We start from the raw sequence: 19,625 nt of genomic DNA on the forward strand, positions 1-19,625 counted from the left end.
AAGCAGCAGCTATGGAAATTAGGGTAGCCTGCAATCATGATTCCCAGGGGAGATAAGAGTAGTAATAACAGCTGATACGTTGTGTTCACCAAGCCGCAGGGACCAGCCTAAGCACTATACATAAATATACACGCACTCTTCTAATCCCCATTATAAATAAGGAAAGTGGCTTTTAAGTAGCTTGCCCAAGGACCTACAATAGCGAGTGATAAGGCTGGACTTCAAGCTCAGGCCCTCTGTACTAAAGTCTGCACTCTTAACCATCAGGCTGAGCGCTCAGGTCACGGCTACTATCCAAACTAGAAAGAAGGACACTAACACATAATGAACACCTACTATATGTTAGGCAGCGTGCAAAATGATTTTTCTCATGTTATTTCACTTAATCCCTCACAACAACCCCCTAAGTCGGCCTCACTATCTCTGGTTGGTTTTTATACATGAGAAAACATCAGGACTTTGCCCAAGGTCACCCAGCTTCTAAAGGCAGAACTGAGATTCAAACCCATGGCTACCTGATTCCAAATCCCTTGACAAACAGGGGGAAGGCCACAGAAGTGACCGCCCTCAAAGACCTGACACTTCCTCCAGCCTCATACGCTCGACTCTGTAATTCAAGCACCTCCCCGTCTGTCTAGCTCTTGGAGGGAGCAATGTGAGAGGTGTCTCCAGCCACAGTCTGTTTTGTTTACCACGTGGTTACACCCTATGGGATTTCTTGTTCTTATGTAATGCTGAGTTTCGGGTTTTTTCCATGTAAAGCGTTGTCTCCCCAACTAGACGGCTGGCACCTTGAGGACGGGGACACTGACTAACATTTCCTGTGTGACCCCTCCCCACACCGCACCCAGCACAATGCCAAGACCAGAGATGGTGCTTCGGAAAGATCTTTTGAATAAAGAGAGGACTTTGAGAATTGTGCAGCTCAAACCTAATTCTAGTATTTCCAGTCTCCTCTATAGCAAACAAGTTGGGTACAGCAGCAGTTTGCTGTCTTCCAAGAGTTTACCACCAAAAGGAAGCAGATGCAAGGTGGAACAACACAGAGAAGACCTCAAATTTGAGGATCCCCAAGATCAGACATGGAGGCCACTGGAATGTAGGCTGATCAGCTTCCCACTCTCAAATCTACACTCAATATTGATTGAACACCTACTGATACTAAGCACCATACTAAAAGGAGGGGGAGGAGACAACAGGTGTAAGACAAAGAGCTCACATCACCAGGCTTACAAACTATCTAATATCTTGACCTACAGCCTTGGTGCTGGGTTTCCTCCTCATCTTTGAGGATGCAAGGTAGCTGAAGAGCAGGGGAACCCTAGGCTGTAAATAGAGAAGACTCTAAGTTTAGGGGAGGGGTCTGAGTTCTACAGGGAAATTTTTTTGATTAAAAAAAAAAAGGATGATAACAAAGGGCTTTATTTTTTCAGCTGAGCCTCATACTTCTGCCCACTTTCAGTCATCAACCCAGGAGGGTCCTGGTACACACACTCCTCCTTTTAAGGGTTGGTGTTCCTCTTGAAATTGTCCCTGTGGTGACATCTGCAAAGGGTCAGTCTAGGTCTACATGAGAGCAGACGTGAAGCCTCCTCTGCCTCCCTTTTCACGAAGAGCCCGCGTCACTGCTGGCTGAATTCACCACTCAAAGGTCCCTCTGTCTGACAGTGCTGACGGCCCATGACCACAGGCTCATAGAACTTCCCCAATGACTCAGCTGGAAAAGAGGAAAAATGAGGGGGGCTCTTTCAAACCACCAGGCCGGCTAAGGTGGTAGAATGGAGACCTCACTTTTTCCAAGTTTTTCACATTTGAGTTCAAAGCTCCACTGGAATGCTTTGGAATTTCCCACCAATTCTGTCCCAGACGCCAGCACGCAGCAGCCAACAGATGGACTTTACCGTCCTGTGTGCTGTTACTGTGCTCAACTGCACCACTGCCTGCCTTTTGACAGATGGTGTACAACAGCCCAAAGCGGAATAATTGTCTCCTTTGTGATGTCACACGCTGTCATTCCTAAAAGTAGTTCATGTGACAACAAATGTTTCTAATCCTCCCAAGTTTTCTTTTCAGTCTGGTTGGGCTCTCTTGGTGACACCCCTCCCATTCCCATTTTCACGGTTGAAACTCAGACCCAGAGGTTACTCATGGGCAGGTCCTGGAAGAGTTATTGCTTAAAGGGCTGCGATGAGACAGACCGAGTTCCTCTGACTTCAGGGTGTGCCTCCAGAAACAGACAGCGTGGGCCTCCTGTAGCTTTTTCCTAAGAAGCCAACTTCACAAGTTAACTAACCCTGCCTCATGATCCCAGAGAGAAATCTGGAAAGAAAAGAAATCTAAACCTTGCACCAGGAAAACTATGAGTCACCCATATCCAACACCACCCCAAGAAAGCAGCAGCATCAGATCTGGCCCTGCAATTTAGGGAGTTACTCGGGGACCTACTTACACAAGAATATCTCTCAATATCCTGCTCTGAAGCCAGCTCCCCTCCTCCTTGGCCTGACATTTCCACCATTAGTCATTCCGTAAGTGACTGCCTTTCAGTCTGATCTCTTCCCTGAAATGTGAACTCAGGGACCTTTTCTTTCCCATTCACTGCTGCATCCTGAGAGCTCAGAATGTTGCTGGGACAGTGGAGATACTCAATAATTATCTGTTCAATAAATAAATGAAGGCGGTGTGCATTGTCTCAAAAAAACCATAGCTCCCAAGAACTGACTATAAAGGTCAGAGCACTGAGCCCTTAAATGGAGGGCATGGCCACTAATCCAAGGTTGTCCTTCATGGGACAGACAGCCAATGGGATGCGAGCCCTCATTCACTGGCTCTCATATATCACATTACCTGCTGGTGAGACACTGTCAACTGGGGAGACACAGGGAGGCTGGCTGGAAGATGCAATCCAGGACAAACAGAATTCAAAGAGAGACAAACACTGGATGGCCCAGGGCCTGTGTGGGTTATCTGCAAGGGACAGAGATCTAGCCTAGGGTGGGGACACCCTAGGAAAGGTCATGGATTTCTGTGGAGTAGCATGAGAATACGGGGCTAGCCATTCCTGGGGCAGATAATGGGGTACCCTCTTCCCTAAGGAGAGACAGAAGAACTCTAGAGAGAGAAAAGCAACATCTTCACAAGGACTGTCTGACCCTACCAGTCTCCATTCGTTACCATTGATCACAGCCACTTGCTAACTGTAAGGGGCCTGAGAGAAAATGTGGTAAGGCCAGGACCTCCAAGCCCTTAGGAGAAAACTTCTCACTCCTGGCCCCTACCTCCTGATGGTGGGAACCAAATCTGTTCTGTGCTGTACCACCACCGCCACTTTCCTACATTGAAGAGAGGAGCCATCAGAGGCAAGTATAGACTGAAAAGCTGCTTCGTGCCAACCCTTGGCAAAAGGCCCTTCTTGGAATCAAAAGGAATCAGAATGTTCCGCAGTACTCCTGGAGCTGCAGCATGGCTCAGCTCAAAAGGATCAGATCAGCAAGGATGCTTTGGAACCCAGAAGCTCTGGGAGAGGCTCCTGTAGCCAGAATAACCAGAGCTTATTCTGAAACAAAGAGCTGACTCTAGAGGCAAGAATGCCAAACCCTGTAAACGGAGGGTGAGGCCCCTAATCCAAGGTTGCACTTCATGAGATGGACAGAAGATGATCTGTGGACAGAGGAACCCTTTTATTCCCCAAGTATCATGAGGCAAGTCCAGGATCTCTCTTTTTTTAAGGGCACTTAAAAGCCCATATTTGCATAATATTTCACAGTTTTCAAGGGATCTGCACATCCAGCATATAATCTGAGCCTCAAAACCACCCAGTGAGGTCAACAGCAGGATGCCCAAAGTGCAGACGAGGCAACAGACCCGATGAGGGGCTCTTCGTTCTCTCCATTACCTAATGGACTCTAAACAACTTGCTGAAGTCATGAGTGAATAAGTAGTGAGGTAAACATCAGGACTTCTGATGTTCCCATTCCCAGCCCTGCTCTCTCCCCACAGGTCCTGGCTGAGCCACAACAAGGCACCAAGCAGCCACATAACCCAGGAAGACACGGTCTGAGACTCCAGATGATCCAGGGTCTGAAGGGATCATTTGCAACTGGGTTTGTCCTACAACGAGGAATGTGTTTGGGTCATCATAAAATGGAGACATATTCACTCAGCACTTCTTATCAAAGTTCTTTCTGGACAGTGAGTCAGAGGCAGTCTTGGGGCCGGCCCGGTGGCGCAAGCCATTAAGTGCGTGCGCTCCACTGTGGCGCACTTAACCGGCGAGCCCTGGGTTCGCCGGTTTGGATCCCAGGCGTGCACCAACACACTGTTTGGCAGGCCATGCTGTGGCGGCGTCCCATATAAAGTGGAGGAAGATGGGCACGGATGTTAGCCCAGGGCCAGTCTTCCTCAGCAAAAAGAGGAGGATTGGCAGATGTTAGCACAGGGCTGATCTCCTCACAAAAAAAAAAAAAAAAAGAGGCAGTCTAATGAGAAGAGAGAAAGTCAATGTCTCCTTAAGTCCCCAAACAAACTTCCAGCCAGTGTTCTGAGCCCTGAGAACACAATTTTCCTTCCCTTGACGATAACCTTGAGGAAACAAAACATTCGCAAGGTGGACTGTCCTTATTCCACAAATAGAGCAAGAGGTTGTTGAGATGCCTGTCCCAAGGCCACACAGCCAGCCAGAGGCCAAGAATGTCTCTTGGTGACTGGGACAGTGACACTCAGGACACAGGGCACTGGTGAGGGGCTAGATAGCAAGTGGCTCAGAGAACAAGGGAGCCCTGATCCTCCCAGGCCCCGCCTCCCAGGTCAGCCAGCTTCAGAGGGGGAGGTGCCTGACCACCTGCTGCTCTCCCCAAGCTCGAGCACAGGCTTCCAAAGCTGTAGGAACTGAGGATGGAGGTGGAAGAGATCTTCTCAGAGGGCCCAGTTACACGTAAAAAGCAAGAAAGATTAGAAAGAGGGTTGGGTCAAGACGCATTCTTCCCCCACCACAGCCCCATCCTACTGAGGCCATGACTGACATGTTATTAAACAATAATCACAGAAAATGCTCTGGAATCTTCCTTCTGCAATGAGAAGACAATGCCCCAAAGATAAAATGTAAGACCAGAACACCAGTCATGCATCTTTCCACCCAAATGTTCTCAGTCCCTAATGGGTGCCAGGCATGGCCTCTCCTGGCCTGTGTACTATGAGCAAGGTCTTGCAGGGGCTGACTTCTGTCTAGAAGGGGGGTGATGCTGATCCCAACCTAACTCATCAGCAGAGAAAGCAGATAGGTGGGTCTCCTTAAGTTCCCAATGGCTGACACATCAGGGAGGATCATCTGTCAGCAAAAATTCCAGGGATAGCAACTAAGATGAAAGAAAGGAGCTGGAATCTAGAGATACCAGAAAGAATGTCACAGAACCTGAGTTTGGTGGGGAGGGGGAAGATAGATGTGGTTTCAGTATATTTACGGAGGGCTTATCTGGATCCAGGAACTTTCACACACACACTCCCTCATTTCACTTTGGGGGCAACCCTGTGAGGCAGGCTTCCTTGTTACAGATAATGAAGCTGATGCCCAAAGAGGGCAGGTGTCCTGCTGGAGGCCCCAAACAGCCACCAGCAGAGCGGAAGTGCGGTTCCATGGCTCCCAACCAGGAGTTCTCACACTTCAGTGGGCATCAGAATCCCTGGCACACAATCAAAAACACAGATTCCTGAGCCCCACCCCAGGGAGGCTAATTCCTAGGGTCTGCCCTGGTGCCCAGGAATCTACATTTTTAACAAACACTCCAAGTTGTTCTAGTGCTGGAATTCACTGACCACACTTAAAAACAACTGATCTCCACTGCCCCAAGGAAAGAAATCAAGAGATAATTCTCAGCTGCTGGCTTCCCTAGGCGTCCTAGGCAGGGATGATGGAAGAGACGTGCAAGCTCCTATCTGGCTCCTCGGCAGAGAAGAAATAGTCCTCTGAGTGAGCTCACTGAGGGCCCCAACAACATGTCCAGCACCAAACAGGAAGCCCAGGACGAAGGTCTGAGGAGGTGTGGATTGCTCACCTGGCAGCCACCACCCCAAACAGCAGCCCATTGGAATGGGTCCTGCTTTATTTTTTTTTGTTAAAGATTTTATTTATTTATTTTTCCCCCAAAGCCCCAGTGAACAGTTGTATGTCACAGCTGCACATCCTTCCAGCTGCTGCATGTGGGACACGGTCCCAGCATGGCCAGAGAAGCAGTGCGTTGGTGCACGCCCGGGATCCGAACCCGGGCCGCCAGCAGCACAGCGCGAGCACCAAACCGCTAAGCCACGGGGCCGGCCCTGGGTCCTGCTTTAACATGATGACTCAGGGCTGCTCACTTCCTACAGTCTCAGAGGAGACGGACACAGCAATAGCTTTGTGCACAGATAGCTGCCTCCAGAGCCACCAAAGGAGACCCAAACATGCTAACACAGTAATTCTGGGCAGAGATCAGGAATTTCCAGGGGAGAGGAGAACAGCAAAAAGGAGAAAAAATAACCCCCAACTTTGCTCCAGTTTCTATGTCCCTCCTTTCTGGAGCTGTCCCCCAAAAGTGGTCTCCTGGAACTGAAAGGGGCTTGTGTTCACCTCCTCTCTAGAGAAGGAATCGGATGGGAGCCAAAGCAAACCCTGCTCCACCATGAGGTTCCGAGACACACTGTCTAATCCCAAGAAGCGGGTAAGCAAGTGGAAGCCAGCCCTGCCTCCCACCCCCGCCTTCTGCAAACACCACAGGTGCCGCTGCTACCTGCTCCCATGCTGGGGCAAGGCCTCATCTTGCTGTGGGGGGTGAGAGGCTGAGCTAGTGTTTTTGCACAGCATAAAAATGGAAAGATGCTGTAATGAGATCAGAAAGCAGGAGAGTCTGGGTGGGCCGCCCGAGTCTGCAGGGTGCCCTGCCACCTCTGAAGGACCCAGCAAAGAAAAAGGCCCTTAGTCCTGCAGAAACAAGACAAGGGAGATGCTCCACCAGTTAAGTTTGGGAATGGTCTTGGAGAGAAGTCAGGAGACAGAGAAGAATGAAAGAAGAGGCAACACCAGCTTTCACCGTAACCCTGTGGTTCTTTACCATCCCTGATGGGGCTCCAACCCTCATCCTGCAATCCACTCGGGGATGTTTGATGTTGAGGGCCGGAGGGAGCCGAAGTCAAGGGAAGGACATCCTGTTAACAGCATTGCTGGAAAAACATCAAGACCCAGGCGGTGGAAAACAGCTGTGTCCACCTGATAAGCGGGGCGCCCCATTTCCTTCAGCAGAGTCTTAGGTTTGTGAGACTACAGTCCGATGTGCGGGGGTGGAGGTTGGCCCAGTATCTCACAGAGACCCCAAAGTTTTCATCACAGACATCAGGTCTCATCACCACACACTGGGACATTAACACCATCTCCCAGCACTGGCACTGTTTTCAGTGTGAGGAGCTCTCAAGAGGGACAAGGTCCCATCAGGATACTGCCTGGGAACTAGCTGGAATGGCCCACCGTCTTCTCTTTACCCAACTCCTGGTCGCCTCACTCATCAAGAATTGGCTATTACCATCACCTCCTCAGGGAAGCTGTCCCGCCTGCTCCCCACTGCACTCACACTGGGGTAGTGTCCTCCCACATGCTGTGACCCCTTAATGCCCTGTGCACATAGACCCTTAAGCCTGCCACGTGGGGTATCATGAGCGTTGAAGTGTTGGCCTCACCTTCTAGATCAGGAGCCCCCTGAAGACAGGAGCCAACCACCTTTATTGGTGATAGTACTGACAGCATCTGTTCTTCATTTTGCACTTCTTATCTGATAAACTCCGCTGGCTAGCGCCCTCCGCTTACTGTCTCATTTAATCCTCGCCTCCACCTTCTGCAGTAGCCAATACTATCTCCATCTCACAAAAGAAGAAGCCGAGACTTAGGGAAGTTACAGGACTTGTCCAAGGGTACCCAGCAGAGCGAAAGAGAGTGTCCTCAACCACCCTGGGTCTGGCACAGTCCAAGGCACACAGCAAGGACTTCAGCTCTTTCCATTGAGTGAACAAGACTGAGTCACATCGGGAAGAATCTAGGCCTGATAATCCCTTCCTCCAACCACCTGAGCTCTCAGGTAACTGACTGGTCGCCTTAACTCCTTTCAGGAAATGGAAACTTGTTTATTAACTTGTCCATTCATTTCTAAGCACCTGTTACTGCCCAGAGCCCGGAGCCCTGGAGAGATGTATTAGTCAAGGTTCCAGTCTTCAGACAAGTTTCCCATTTAGTCAGAAGAGGAGGTGGAGGAGGAGGGGAAGAGAACAAGAGAAAAGGAAGAAGGGGAAACACAAACCACCAGAAAACTAAGGCCAGTATCCCAGTAAACTCAGCAAGCACGGAGAAGGCAGGGAATGCGTTCCTCCAGCACAGGCTGATGACAGCAGGGCAAGAGGTGAGCAGGTACCCAGCCAGAAGAGAACTCCTCAAAAGTGATGTATCCTTTATTTGGTGGTGGTGGTAAAATATACGGAGCCTAACATTTCCCATTTTAACCATTAACCATTACCATTGTTAACAGTACAGTTCAGTGGCACTAAGGACACTGACATTATTGTGCAACCATCACCTCCATCCATCTCCAGAACTTTTTTCATCTTCCTCAACTGAAACTCAGTACTCCTTGAACAATAACTCCCCATTCCCTCCTCCCCCAGCCCCTGGCAGCCACCATTCGACTTTCTGTCTCCACGAATTTGACTACTCTAGGCACCTGTGGTATAATAAAAATATATTTGGTCTTTGTCCCACTTCCTGGCCAGAGCTCTAAATACCTTTGGAATTTCCTGAGTGATAATAGTGTCTTTTGTTATTCAAAAGGGGCTCCTTTCCAGTTTAGGCTAATCAGGTGACCTAGGGTGACTAGCGCCTTAGATGGCCCCAGGATGGAGCTGGTCAGCAGAAGACCTAGTGATCAGAGTTGGGGAACTTCCAATCCCACCTTGCCCCCACCTCTGAGGAGGAGAGGGGAGCTGGAAACTGAGCTCTGTAAAAACTCTTGAACAAACAAATTCAGTGAGCTTCCGGGTTGGTGAACACATCACATCAAAGGCGGGGAGGATGGCGCCCCCAGCGAGGACATGGAAGCTCTGTGCCCCTCCCCCACAACTTGGCCCAGCATCTCTTCCACCTGGCCTTTCCTGAGTTGTATCCTTTATAACAAACCAGGAAACCTGAGTAAAATGCTTACCTGGATTCTGTGAGCCATTCTAGAAACTATAGAACCTGAGCAGGGGTTGTGGAAACCCCCAATTTATAGTCAGTGAGTCAGAAGTACGGGTGGCCCCTAGGATTTGCAAATGGCATCTTTGTGTGTGTGTGTGTGTGTGTGCGCACGAGGAAGATTAGTCCTGAGCTAATGTCTGTCGCCAATCCTCCTCGTTTTGCTGAGGAAGACTGGCCCTGTGTTAACATCCGTGCCCATCGTCCTCCACTTTACATGGGACGCCACCACAGCATGGCCTGACAAGCAGTGCGTCGGTGCGCGCCCGGGATCTGAACCCCGAGCCACCGCAGCACAGCGTGCACACTTAAGCGCTCCGCCACGGGGCCGGCCCTGCAAATGGCGTCTTAAGTGGAGGCAGTCTTGTGGAACTGAGCCCTTAACGTGTGGGGTCTGCACTAACTCCAAGTAGTGTTAGAATTGAACTCAACTGTAGGACACCCAGTAGGTGTTAGAATTGGAGAATTGGTTGGTATCAGAAAAAAATACATCTCAATACCTCACATAAGTGGAATTATACAGTATTTGTCCTTTTGTGACTAGCTTATTTCACTTAGCATAACGTCTCCAAGGTTCACCCACGTGTAGCATGTGTCAAACTTCCCTTTCTTTTTAAGGCTAAATAATATCCCATTGTATGTATATATGACATTTTGTTTATCCATTCATCCGTAGATGGACACCTGGGTTGCTTTCACCTTTTGCCTATTTTGAGTAATGCTGCTATGAACAATAGTATACAAATATTTGTTCAAGTTCCTGCTTTCGATTCTTTTGGGTATATACCCAGAAGTAGAAACTGCTGGATCATATGGTAATTCTATTTTTAATTTTTTGAGGAACTACCATACTATCCTCCATTTGACTACACCATTTTACATTCCCATCAGCAATGCACAAGCGTTCCAATTTCTCCACATCCTTGCCAACATTTCTTTCTTTTAAGCCATCCTAATAGGTGTGAAGTGGTATCTCATTGTGGTTTTGATTTGCATTTCCCTAATGTTGAGCATCTTTTCATGTGCCTATTGGCCATTTATATATCTTTTTTTGAGAAATGTCTATTCAAGTCCTTTGCTCATTTTTAAATTGGGTTATTTTTTTGTTGTCAAGCTGTGGAAGTTCTTTATATATTCTGGATATTAACACCTTATCAGCTATATGATTTGCAAATATTTTCTCCCATTCTGTGGGTCACCTTTTCTCTCTATTGATAGTGTCCTCTGATGCATATCAAAAGTTTTTAAATTGATGTAGTCTAATTTACCTTTTTTTTTTGCCCATGTTTTTAGTATCATATTCAAGAAATCATTGCTATCATTGCCAAATCCAATGTCATGAAGCTTTTTCCCTGTTTTCTTCTATGACTTTTATAGTTTTTTCAACACTGGTTGTTGAAAAAACTGGTGATAATGATGTGTCAATGTAGGTTCACCAATTGTAACCAATGTACTACTCTCGCGGGGGATGTTGATAATGGGGGAGGCTTTCATTGGTCGGGGACAGGGAGTGTATAGAAGATATACTGTACCTTCCCCTTAATATTGCTGTGAACCTAAAACTGCTCTAACGAATAAAGTCTTTTTTTTTTTAAGTTGTCCTTTTCCTGTTGAATGGTCTTGGCACTCTTGTGGAAAAGCATTTTGACCATATAGGTGAGGGTTTATTTCTGGACTCTCTATTCCATTGGTCTACATGTTTGTCTTTATGCCAATACCATAGCATCAGGATTACTGCAGCCTTGTTAGTAGATTTGAAATCAAGAGGTATGAGCCCTCCAACTTTGTTGTTCTTTTCCAGGATTGTTTTGGCTATTTAGTGTCCCTTGAACTTCCATATGAATTCTAGGATGCAATTTTCTATTTCTGCAAAAAACATCATTGGGATTTTGATAGGGATTACACTGAATCTGCACACTGCTTTATGTAGTGTTGACATCTTAACAATATAAGTCTTCCAATCCATGAACGCAGGAAGTTTTTCCATCCATTTATGACTTCAATTTCTTTCAGCAACATTTTGTAGTTTTCACTGTACTAGTCTTTCACCTCCTTGGTTAAATTTATTCCTAAGTATTTTCTATTTCGATACTATCATAAATGGAAATGTTTTCTTAATTTCCTCTTTGGATTATTCACTGTTAGTGTATAGAAATACAACTGGGTTAAAATGATGCAAATTGGGTCTGCTCTACTCTCCCCAGTTTGCAGAAGGGAATAGGACATTGGGAGGCCCAGCACGGGGAAGGTGGAAGGCAAGGCTGAGTAAGAAGGCCATAAAATTCCCTACCATTTTGAATGTGGATTTTTCCTGACTGGGCACCTGCTTGGTTGGTATAGATCTCTGACTGATTTCCATAGCTCCTATAAAGAAGTTACTATAGCCAGTTTCTAGTTTATTTAATGTTTCCGTGGGGAGTGAGGGTCTGGAGCTTCCTAGTCCACCATCTTGCTGATGTCACTCTCCACGGCCTAAGAATTATTCCCCAAGCAGTATCTCTTCAAGGAGATAATTAAGGAGCCAGACTGGTCAGGGCAGAGAGACGAGGCTGGGAGGGAACAAGGGACAGGCTGCATAGGAATGGGGAGGGAGTAGGGACTACCAAACTGGAGACTCCGACTGGATGCCATGGACTTGGCGGGCACCTGCAACAATGTCTGGCAAGGCAACAAAGCCAAGACAGAAGTCAGGCCAGGCCAACCCAAGCCTCCTCCAGTGCATGGAGTTGAACGTCACAGCAACAAAGGATGAGGAGCATCCCCTCTCCCCTACCCACCCCCCACCCCAGGGCGTTGAGTATATTTTCAGAACCTTAAGTGAATCAGAATTATGAACCCCACCCCCAGTCGTGCTTCTCCCCTCAATCTGAAGAGCGAGTGGCTGAGCTTCCAACTGCTTCCACCTGGACAGAGGACCCAGCATACAGCAAACACATAATAAATCAGCTCCGACAAGAACGTGGCTCCAAGCAGGAGGATGCCTTCCCATGGGGTGCTGGTCCCGTCTCCACACGGCTTCAAAAAGCGCTGACCACTAGCCTCCTCTGGGAGACCAGGTGAAATACAGGGGCCTGGGCCCCTCCCTGAGAGAGTCCAGTTAAGGAAGTCCACGTGGGGGCCCAGGCATCTGTCTCTTTACCTAGCCCCATGGGAGAGGCAAATGATCACCATGGTGGGGAAGCACTGGTCTAGTCTCCTCCCCAGAGTTGCTGGCCTCTGAGCTCATTTCTACCTGCCTGCATCTTTGGTGAGGGCCTCCCGAGGAAGGAGAAAGCAGAACTGCAATTTGGTTTTGGGTTACCCTCCCCAGAAGTCTCAAACGGGCAGTTTTATCTGACCCACAGTTTCAAAACATAGAATGTAATAATAACAATAATAAAACTATTGAATTAGTTAAAAAACAAATTTCATAAGCCAGACACAGAAGACAAATATTATATGACTCCATGTATATGAGGTTTATAGAATAGGCAAATTCATAAAGACAGAAAGTAGAATAGAGGTTACTAGGGACTGGAGGGAGGGGGAAGGGAGGAGTTATTGTTCAATGGGTACAGAGTTGTTGGGGATGATGAAAAAGTTTGGGTATAGATAGTGGTAATACACAACACTGTGAACATATTTAATGCTATTGAATTGTACACTTACAATTGGTTAAATGAAAAATATTATGTTATGTATATTTTACCACAATAAAAAAAAAAGATTTCACATGAAAATCTGGATTTCTGGTTTCTCTTTAAAGAAAAAAAATGAGACATATGACCACCCCAGGTCACACTCTGTGTGTGTCAACAGCTGGCAGGAGCTGAAGGAGCTGCTGCCTTTAGGTGAGACGTGTTTGTCACTTTTGCTGTGACCCCACCACACTCCAATGTCAATTCTACTTTGCCACATGTATATGACCTGGCTGGCCCCCATGACCATTTGAGGGTGTGGTGGTGGCCCCACCCTCTCTCATTTCGGTCCCCACTAGCTCTGTTCTGCTCTCCAGGCCCTGTCTGTTCCTCTCTTCTAATGCATAACGGGGGGCCAGAAAGTGGGTGGCCGTGTGGGCTGGCCCTTTGTGCGCCTTGAGTAACACTAACAACCAAAGGAAGAGAACAAGAGTTTGCCTTCACCTCCCCAAACTTTTCTCTGACCTTGAAAGGCCTCTAACGTTGGAAAATCCAGAAGGAAAGCCCGGACTTTAACAGACCCAAGTAACCATGATTCTGGAACAAGGCTAGGCTGACCGCCACCTATGACCCTGACTCCTGAGTCAGCCTCTGGGTGATGCCACACGATCAGCGGTCCAGCAAACACAAGCTCCTCGAGGCCAGCCTCGGCTTCCTAGAGCCCATCTTTACCTGCTAGACTCTGATTTCCAACTGATGGAAATGTAATACAGCTCAGGACACACTACGCCAGAATACGGGACCTTGGCATCTTGAGTATTTTAAGCTGAAGGAGTTTGAGAAAATGGCAGAGGCAGATCACTCTGACCTCCTCCCCGTCCCCGCCCTTCTTCCCTGAAACAGCCCTTAAAACCCTCCTGTGAGAGGTGCCCTCCCTGTACTCGGAGGAAGGGAGCATCCTCATCTCTGGAGACAAAGGGACTCCCCCAAGGAGAATCCTAACAAACTAGCCTTGTACAGTTTCCCCCAGTTAAAACCACCTGATACTCCTTCACCATTCATATTCCTCCACGACTGTCCACTCCTCATCAAACCCAGCACAAAAGCACATGGGTCGACCTGTTTCTTCATTTCCTTATGAAGAAACAGTAAGGTGGGAGCTGGCTCTGTGGCCTAGTGGTTAAGTTTGGCGCACTCTGCTTTGGTGGCCCGCGTTCGGTTCCTGGGCACGGACCTCCACCACTTGTCAGCCACGCTGTGGTGGTGTCCCACGTACATAATAGAGAAGACTGGCCACAGATGTTAGCTCAGGCCTAATCTTCGCCAGCAAAAAGAAAGAAAGAAAGAAAGAAAGAAACAGTAAGGCTCCCATATTACATCATACTTACATTAAATAAATCTGGATGATTTTTTTTATTTTTTAAATTTATTTATCTATTTATTTTTTTTCCCCAAAGTCCCCGGTAGATAGTTGTATGTCATAGATGCACATCCTTCTAGTTGCTGTACGTGGGACGCAGCCTCAACATGGCCGGAGAAGCGGTGCGTCGGTGCGCGCCCGGGATCCGAACACGGGCCACCAACAGCAGAGCGCACACACTTAACCACTAAGCCACAGGGCCGGCCTTGATTTTCTCCTTTTAATTTGACTTTGCCAGTTCAATTTTTAGACCCAGCCAGGGACCTTAAGACGCTCAAGGAAAACTTTTTCTCCTCTACAATTAGCATCATTGTTCTGGATCTGCTAGAACCTGATGCTATTGAACACATCCCATTATTGCTGGGAAACGTGGCTATCTACAAGTGTAAAATACATGCCGATTTCCAAAGTCTCAGTATGAAAAAAGAATATAAAATAGCTTGTTAGTAATTTTATTATATTGATTACATGTTGAAATAATATTTTGGATATACTGGATTACATAAAATATAGTATTAAAACTAATTTCACTTGTTCTTTTTTACTTTTTTTAAAATTTACATTTTACCTATTTTTGATGTGGCTACTAGAAAATATAGTTATGTACATGGCTTGCATTAGTGGCCTGCGTTATATTTTTCCTGGACAGCGCTATTTTCGATAGCCCAGCCAGCCGTGGCTTCTACAGAACTCATTCTGTAAAGTTACTGTATTTTCTTTACCTCGAAAAGCAAACTGATTCTCTCCTACTGTATTGCTGGGTGGTGCTGGGCTATGAGCTGCCCAAGGGTCCTTGAGGAAGCATCGGTGCTGTAGGCTCTTCACTGGGGCTGGAGCTGACCGTCCTGTGTCACCAAGCGATCACCAGACTCCCACACAAAGCTTGCTTCCAGCCCTTGCGCATTAACAATGTGTCCACATCACTCAAAACTCCACACAGATCATTTTCCCTTGAAACAATGGAGCAAGTGTTGCTAAAAACTGTCAAGCTGTTACCCACTGTGCAATTGGTCCGAGTGTACCACAGGAAGGGAAAGGGAAGAGCTGGGGCTGCAGTCTAAGACTAGCCTTCCCTCCCTCACCCCAGCTCAGGCCTCACTGGTTCTCCTTCTCAGAGACTGGAGCCCCACCTTCCTGTGCGCTCTGCCTAGGCTCAGAGAGGCAGAAGGGGCCCTTGAGCAGTTTACAGCACAGCGGGTAGAGAGGCAATGCTGATACTGGGAACTCCAAAACAAAGACAGGTGCCAGGCCCTCAAATTCTGGAGAAAACTGCTGGATGCTTTATCACCACCAACAACCCTCAAGACGCAAGGGGCAAAATTCAAACCTCAGAATCCTGCCTTTTTTTTTTTTTAAATTATACGCCTCATTCACGTGAAGACTCAATACTGGCTACTGACAGGGGTGTTGCAGGTAGAGTTGGGTTCAGATCTCCCTTCTACCACTCAGCAGCTGTAGGACCCTGGATAAGGTGGCTCCATTTATCTGGGGCTCAGTTTCTCCATCTCTAACAATGGGGACAATTCCACCTATCTCACAGAGCTGAAACATTCAACAATGGATGAAAAGGTGCCTTGCACATAATAAGTGTTTGATAGATATGAGCTTCCTTCCCCTTCAATTTTCCCATAGCAATTAGGCAAAGCAGATGCTAAAAACCTTGTGGAAAACTGAAAGTAAATCCTCTATACTCTGATCTGTTTTTCATGTGTTACTTGTTTTTTCTGAATCTTGGTGCCCGGTAGAATTTAAAACCCTGGTACAGGAACTCTGCGAAGGCAGGGATTATCTTTGCAGCCCTAGCATAGTATCTGGCAAAAGGTAGGTGCCAGGAAAATGCTTGTGGAATGAATGAGGGAATGTGGGATTTAATGCGAGCAGGGGCTGGTGCAGGTGTGGAGCATATAAGCACTAGGAGAGAGGTCAGAGTTGGCAGGGTACAGGGGTTGTGCTGATCAGTGTGAAGTTTGTAGATCACGAAGAATTATTCTGCAGAATGACATCTGAAATCTTGGTGGAGCCTTTTTTCTAAGCAGCAAAGCTCAAGGTGCTCTGTTAATATTTCTCCTCCACTCAGCCATGCTTTACTCAGAAAGGAAGGTTAGAACACACGCCGAGAAGCAAACCTGGTCATCTCTACGTGAGGAAGCATAAACAATTCCGTTTTTCATGTGTTTTTTTTTTTAACTTACCACAGTTGGTTAAGCCTAAAAGGTCAAACTTAAATAGATGGCTCGTGATACAAATATATGCCATCAGAGTGTTTTCAAATGTAAAATTCTTAGCATTTCCTGACCTTGGTGGGGGGTGAGGGTGGAGAATGAATAACTGTTCTTTTAAAATTTCAAAGATGTATCTGGTGTTAAGTTCCCTCACAGGTGTGTGAGGAGGGCTCTGAAAACCTATTAGTTTACACTTTATGGTTAACAAAAAGTGTTGCATTCTCTGATCTCACCAGACCACTGAAGACTTCTCCTGGTTAGCTCTCCTGCCCTCCCCACACAGTGGGTTTGGGATTGCAGCGACCTTGTCTGAATCTTGTTCTGCTGCTCACAGGGAGCTTTAACCCTCTGGAAGCCTGCAAGTCCCGCCCTTCACCTCCCAGGTTTACCCTCCTATAAAGGAAAAATCCAAAAATGTCAAACCCATCAGCAGGGCTGCAAAGGGGATGTTAAAATCCACAGTCACATCACCTTAGAGGGTAGGGGGTTGGTAAATGTCACCCTCGATACCTACTTTTCAATTGCCCTGAAGAAAAGATCCATCTTGTTTCATCCCCAGACCTCAACTCAATTCAATCTTCAGAACATTCAAACCTGCAGTGCAAGACAACTGAGGAAAGGACTTTATGGCGCCTGTTTGCGTGCTAGAGAAGCCGTCTCTGTGCTTTCACTGATTGCTTCCACGATCACCCCAGTGGCAGGACTTACCGGCATAGGGAAATCTAGCTCAGCTTACCTCCCTGGTGCTGTGGATGAACAGAACGGAAATTTGCCTTGAGAGAAGATTTGGAAATTTCTGATCCAAATGAGATATTTCTAGATGAAAGGTTAAATTTTCTAAATGCAATGAACAGGTCAGAGAAAATAGGCCTACAAGAACTAAGGGTTATTGGTCATTCCTTAGACACGTAGCCACGACTGCACGTCCTTAGGAAGAAGTGAGACTGGAGGCAGTGGTCCAGATAAAGGAGTCCATAACTATTCGCTTCAAAGAATTGGAAAAGGCAATTAGATTCATAATACACCCAACTTTCTGGGCCACAACCACAGTGAGATGCAAAGAATTTGAGATTCTCCTTGCATAAAGAAGGAAAGACAAAGGATTAAGATATGAGATTTCTAGGCCTTTCCAAGGATGGATGAAATTCAGAGCAAGATTTCTACTCCATCCTGCTGGACTTGGCTCTAGACTCCAGGGAAAGAGTTTGGCACAAAGCATTGTTCCCACTGTCCTGGCTTCAGCTGTGTATGAAAGAAGGTAAGAACGGTGCAAACTACCGCTAGGACACTGCTCCGCGATTCTGTGTAGTACAGGAGATACTGTACTCTAGGAAAGCTGGTTGGTCAAGCCAAAAACACCTCCCCAATTCTCATGACACCAGAACAGTCTGACACCCATGGGCTACTCCCTGAGAAAGAATAGCTTTCCTAAAGTCACAGGTCTAAGCTGGTGGACTGACAGGTTCAGTAATGAGATCATAAAAACAGTTTATGTTCCAGAAGGATGCTTTCTGCTGGGGGAGGAGAAATTGTGTTGAAAGAAAAAGTCACCTCCTTTTGTTTCCCCGCACCTCTCATACACAGTCACCCAGTCACCATCACTCACACCGTCAGTCACACCCAGCCACAGTCACCCAGAGTCACAAACACTGCTGAAGTCAGAAAATTGCAGGCTCCCCCACAGTTAGGTACAATCTACCCCACTCAGTCTCACAGCAACATGACGCTCATTCCTCTGAACATCCACAAAGTCCTCTACTCACCTGATTGCCAAAGACAGCTATGGAGCAGGCTGTTGAAACCTCATTAGCCCCAAACCAGACGGAAGCGATGCGGGAGGGCATGCCCAGGATAAAGACCTGGGCCACAGAGCAGATGACCTGGCCCAGCACGGTCACTGGGAAGAGATGTGGCTTCAGGCTGCCCAACTTCACCCAGGCCCCCAGGCAGTTGAGAGCAGAGCCGGTGAGCGCGATGGTGCGCAGGCCGAATTTCTCCAGCAGCCAGGCCACAGGCAGGAGGAGAGGGATGTAGGTTAGCATGTAGCACATGGACAGCCAGTCGATGGCGAAGGCGCTAACCCCGTAGAAGTTCATGAAGATGTTATTGATGGAGCCGTACTGGATCCACTGGAAAGCGTTGCACATGGAGTAGCAGCTAAACACCAGGACCACCGCCCACCGGCGCCTGCTCACCTTGATCACGCTAAGGTCTTCGGGGCCGGAGCTACTGGGGCGGGCCAAGCCACCGGGGTGGGCCGAACTGCTGGGGTCCGCAGAGACGCTGGGGTGCATCGAGACGCTGGGGTGGACCGATACGCTGGGTTGGACCGAGACACTGGGGTCCGCAGAGACGCTGGGGTCCGCCCGGACTGCGGACTCCTGCGCAGGGGTGCCATCGCACTCCTGTTGGTTGGGATCTTCATTCACCATGACCACAGGTGCTGGGGACTCCGGCGGTCTTGAGGGACAGTGGCCTCAGCTGGTCCCCTAGAGCTGACGAGGCATTGGCCCCGGACAGCCCCAGAATAAACGGAGACCCGAGCCTGCGTAAAAGCCGCGCGTGGGGCTCCCTGCGCTCACCCCCGAGATCCTACACCCACTTTTCCTTGGCGTCCTCTGTCGCCGACCGCTGTCCCCCAAGCCACCGCAGACTCCTCAGCCCGGTCCCGGCCGCCGGCGCCTTGAGTCCTCCCAGGGCGTTCTCGCCTCGTTCAGCCTCTCCGCCCTGGAAAAACTTCGCTCCTTGCGCAGCCACTTTCCCGCATTCCGTTCGCTCCCGGGCCGGCTAGGGGCCTCGCCCCCTCGGGCGCACGTGACCGCCCCGCCCCCGTCCAGCCCGGCGTCCCCACCCCCCTACCCCCTCCACTCCCTCCCGCCTTCTTGACCCGGGCTGGCCCGACAGCACAGTTGTTTCGCCACAACTTGCGGGTGCATTCCTGTTACACGCCCCGGGCGCCATGGAAACCGCCGGTTAACCCCCACCCCCTGCACTGCCCGTCAAATTCATTTGCCCCCTCCCAGGGGACCCCACAAGAAAAGCCCCTCCGTCCTTCCGAGGTAATCCTCCAAGCAGAGCCTCCCCGGTGCCGGTCCGCATCCCCTGCGCGCGGGCACCGATGCCCG

The 19,625-nt window shown here is 48.4% G+C and overlaps 1 protein-coding gene across 1 annotated transcript in view; it reads right to left on the bottom strand.

The window, feature by feature from the left end:
- Positions 1-19,272, bottom strand: part of FLVCR2 (FLVCR choline and putative heme transporter 2) — a 56,452-nt gene extending 37,180 nt beyond the window's left edge. The window contains exon 1 of the mRNA XM_087448171.1: positions 18,264-19,272. Coding sequence (XP_087304297.1) covers positions 18,264-18,932 — 669 coding nt within the window. The 5' untranslated portion in view covers positions 18,933-19,272. The remainder of the gene's footprint in view (positions 1-18,263) is intronic.
- Between the last annotated feature and the right edge of the window lie 353 nt (positions 19,273-19,625).

Source organism: Ceratotherium simum, chromosome 24, assembly GCF_057802395.1.
Source record: "Ceratotherium simum simum isolate JZ-2026a chromosome 24, ASM5780239v1, whole genome shotgun sequence".
NCBI classification, from domain to species: Eukaryota; Metazoa; Chordata; class Mammalia; order Perissodactyla; family Rhinocerotidae; genus Ceratotherium; species Ceratotherium simum.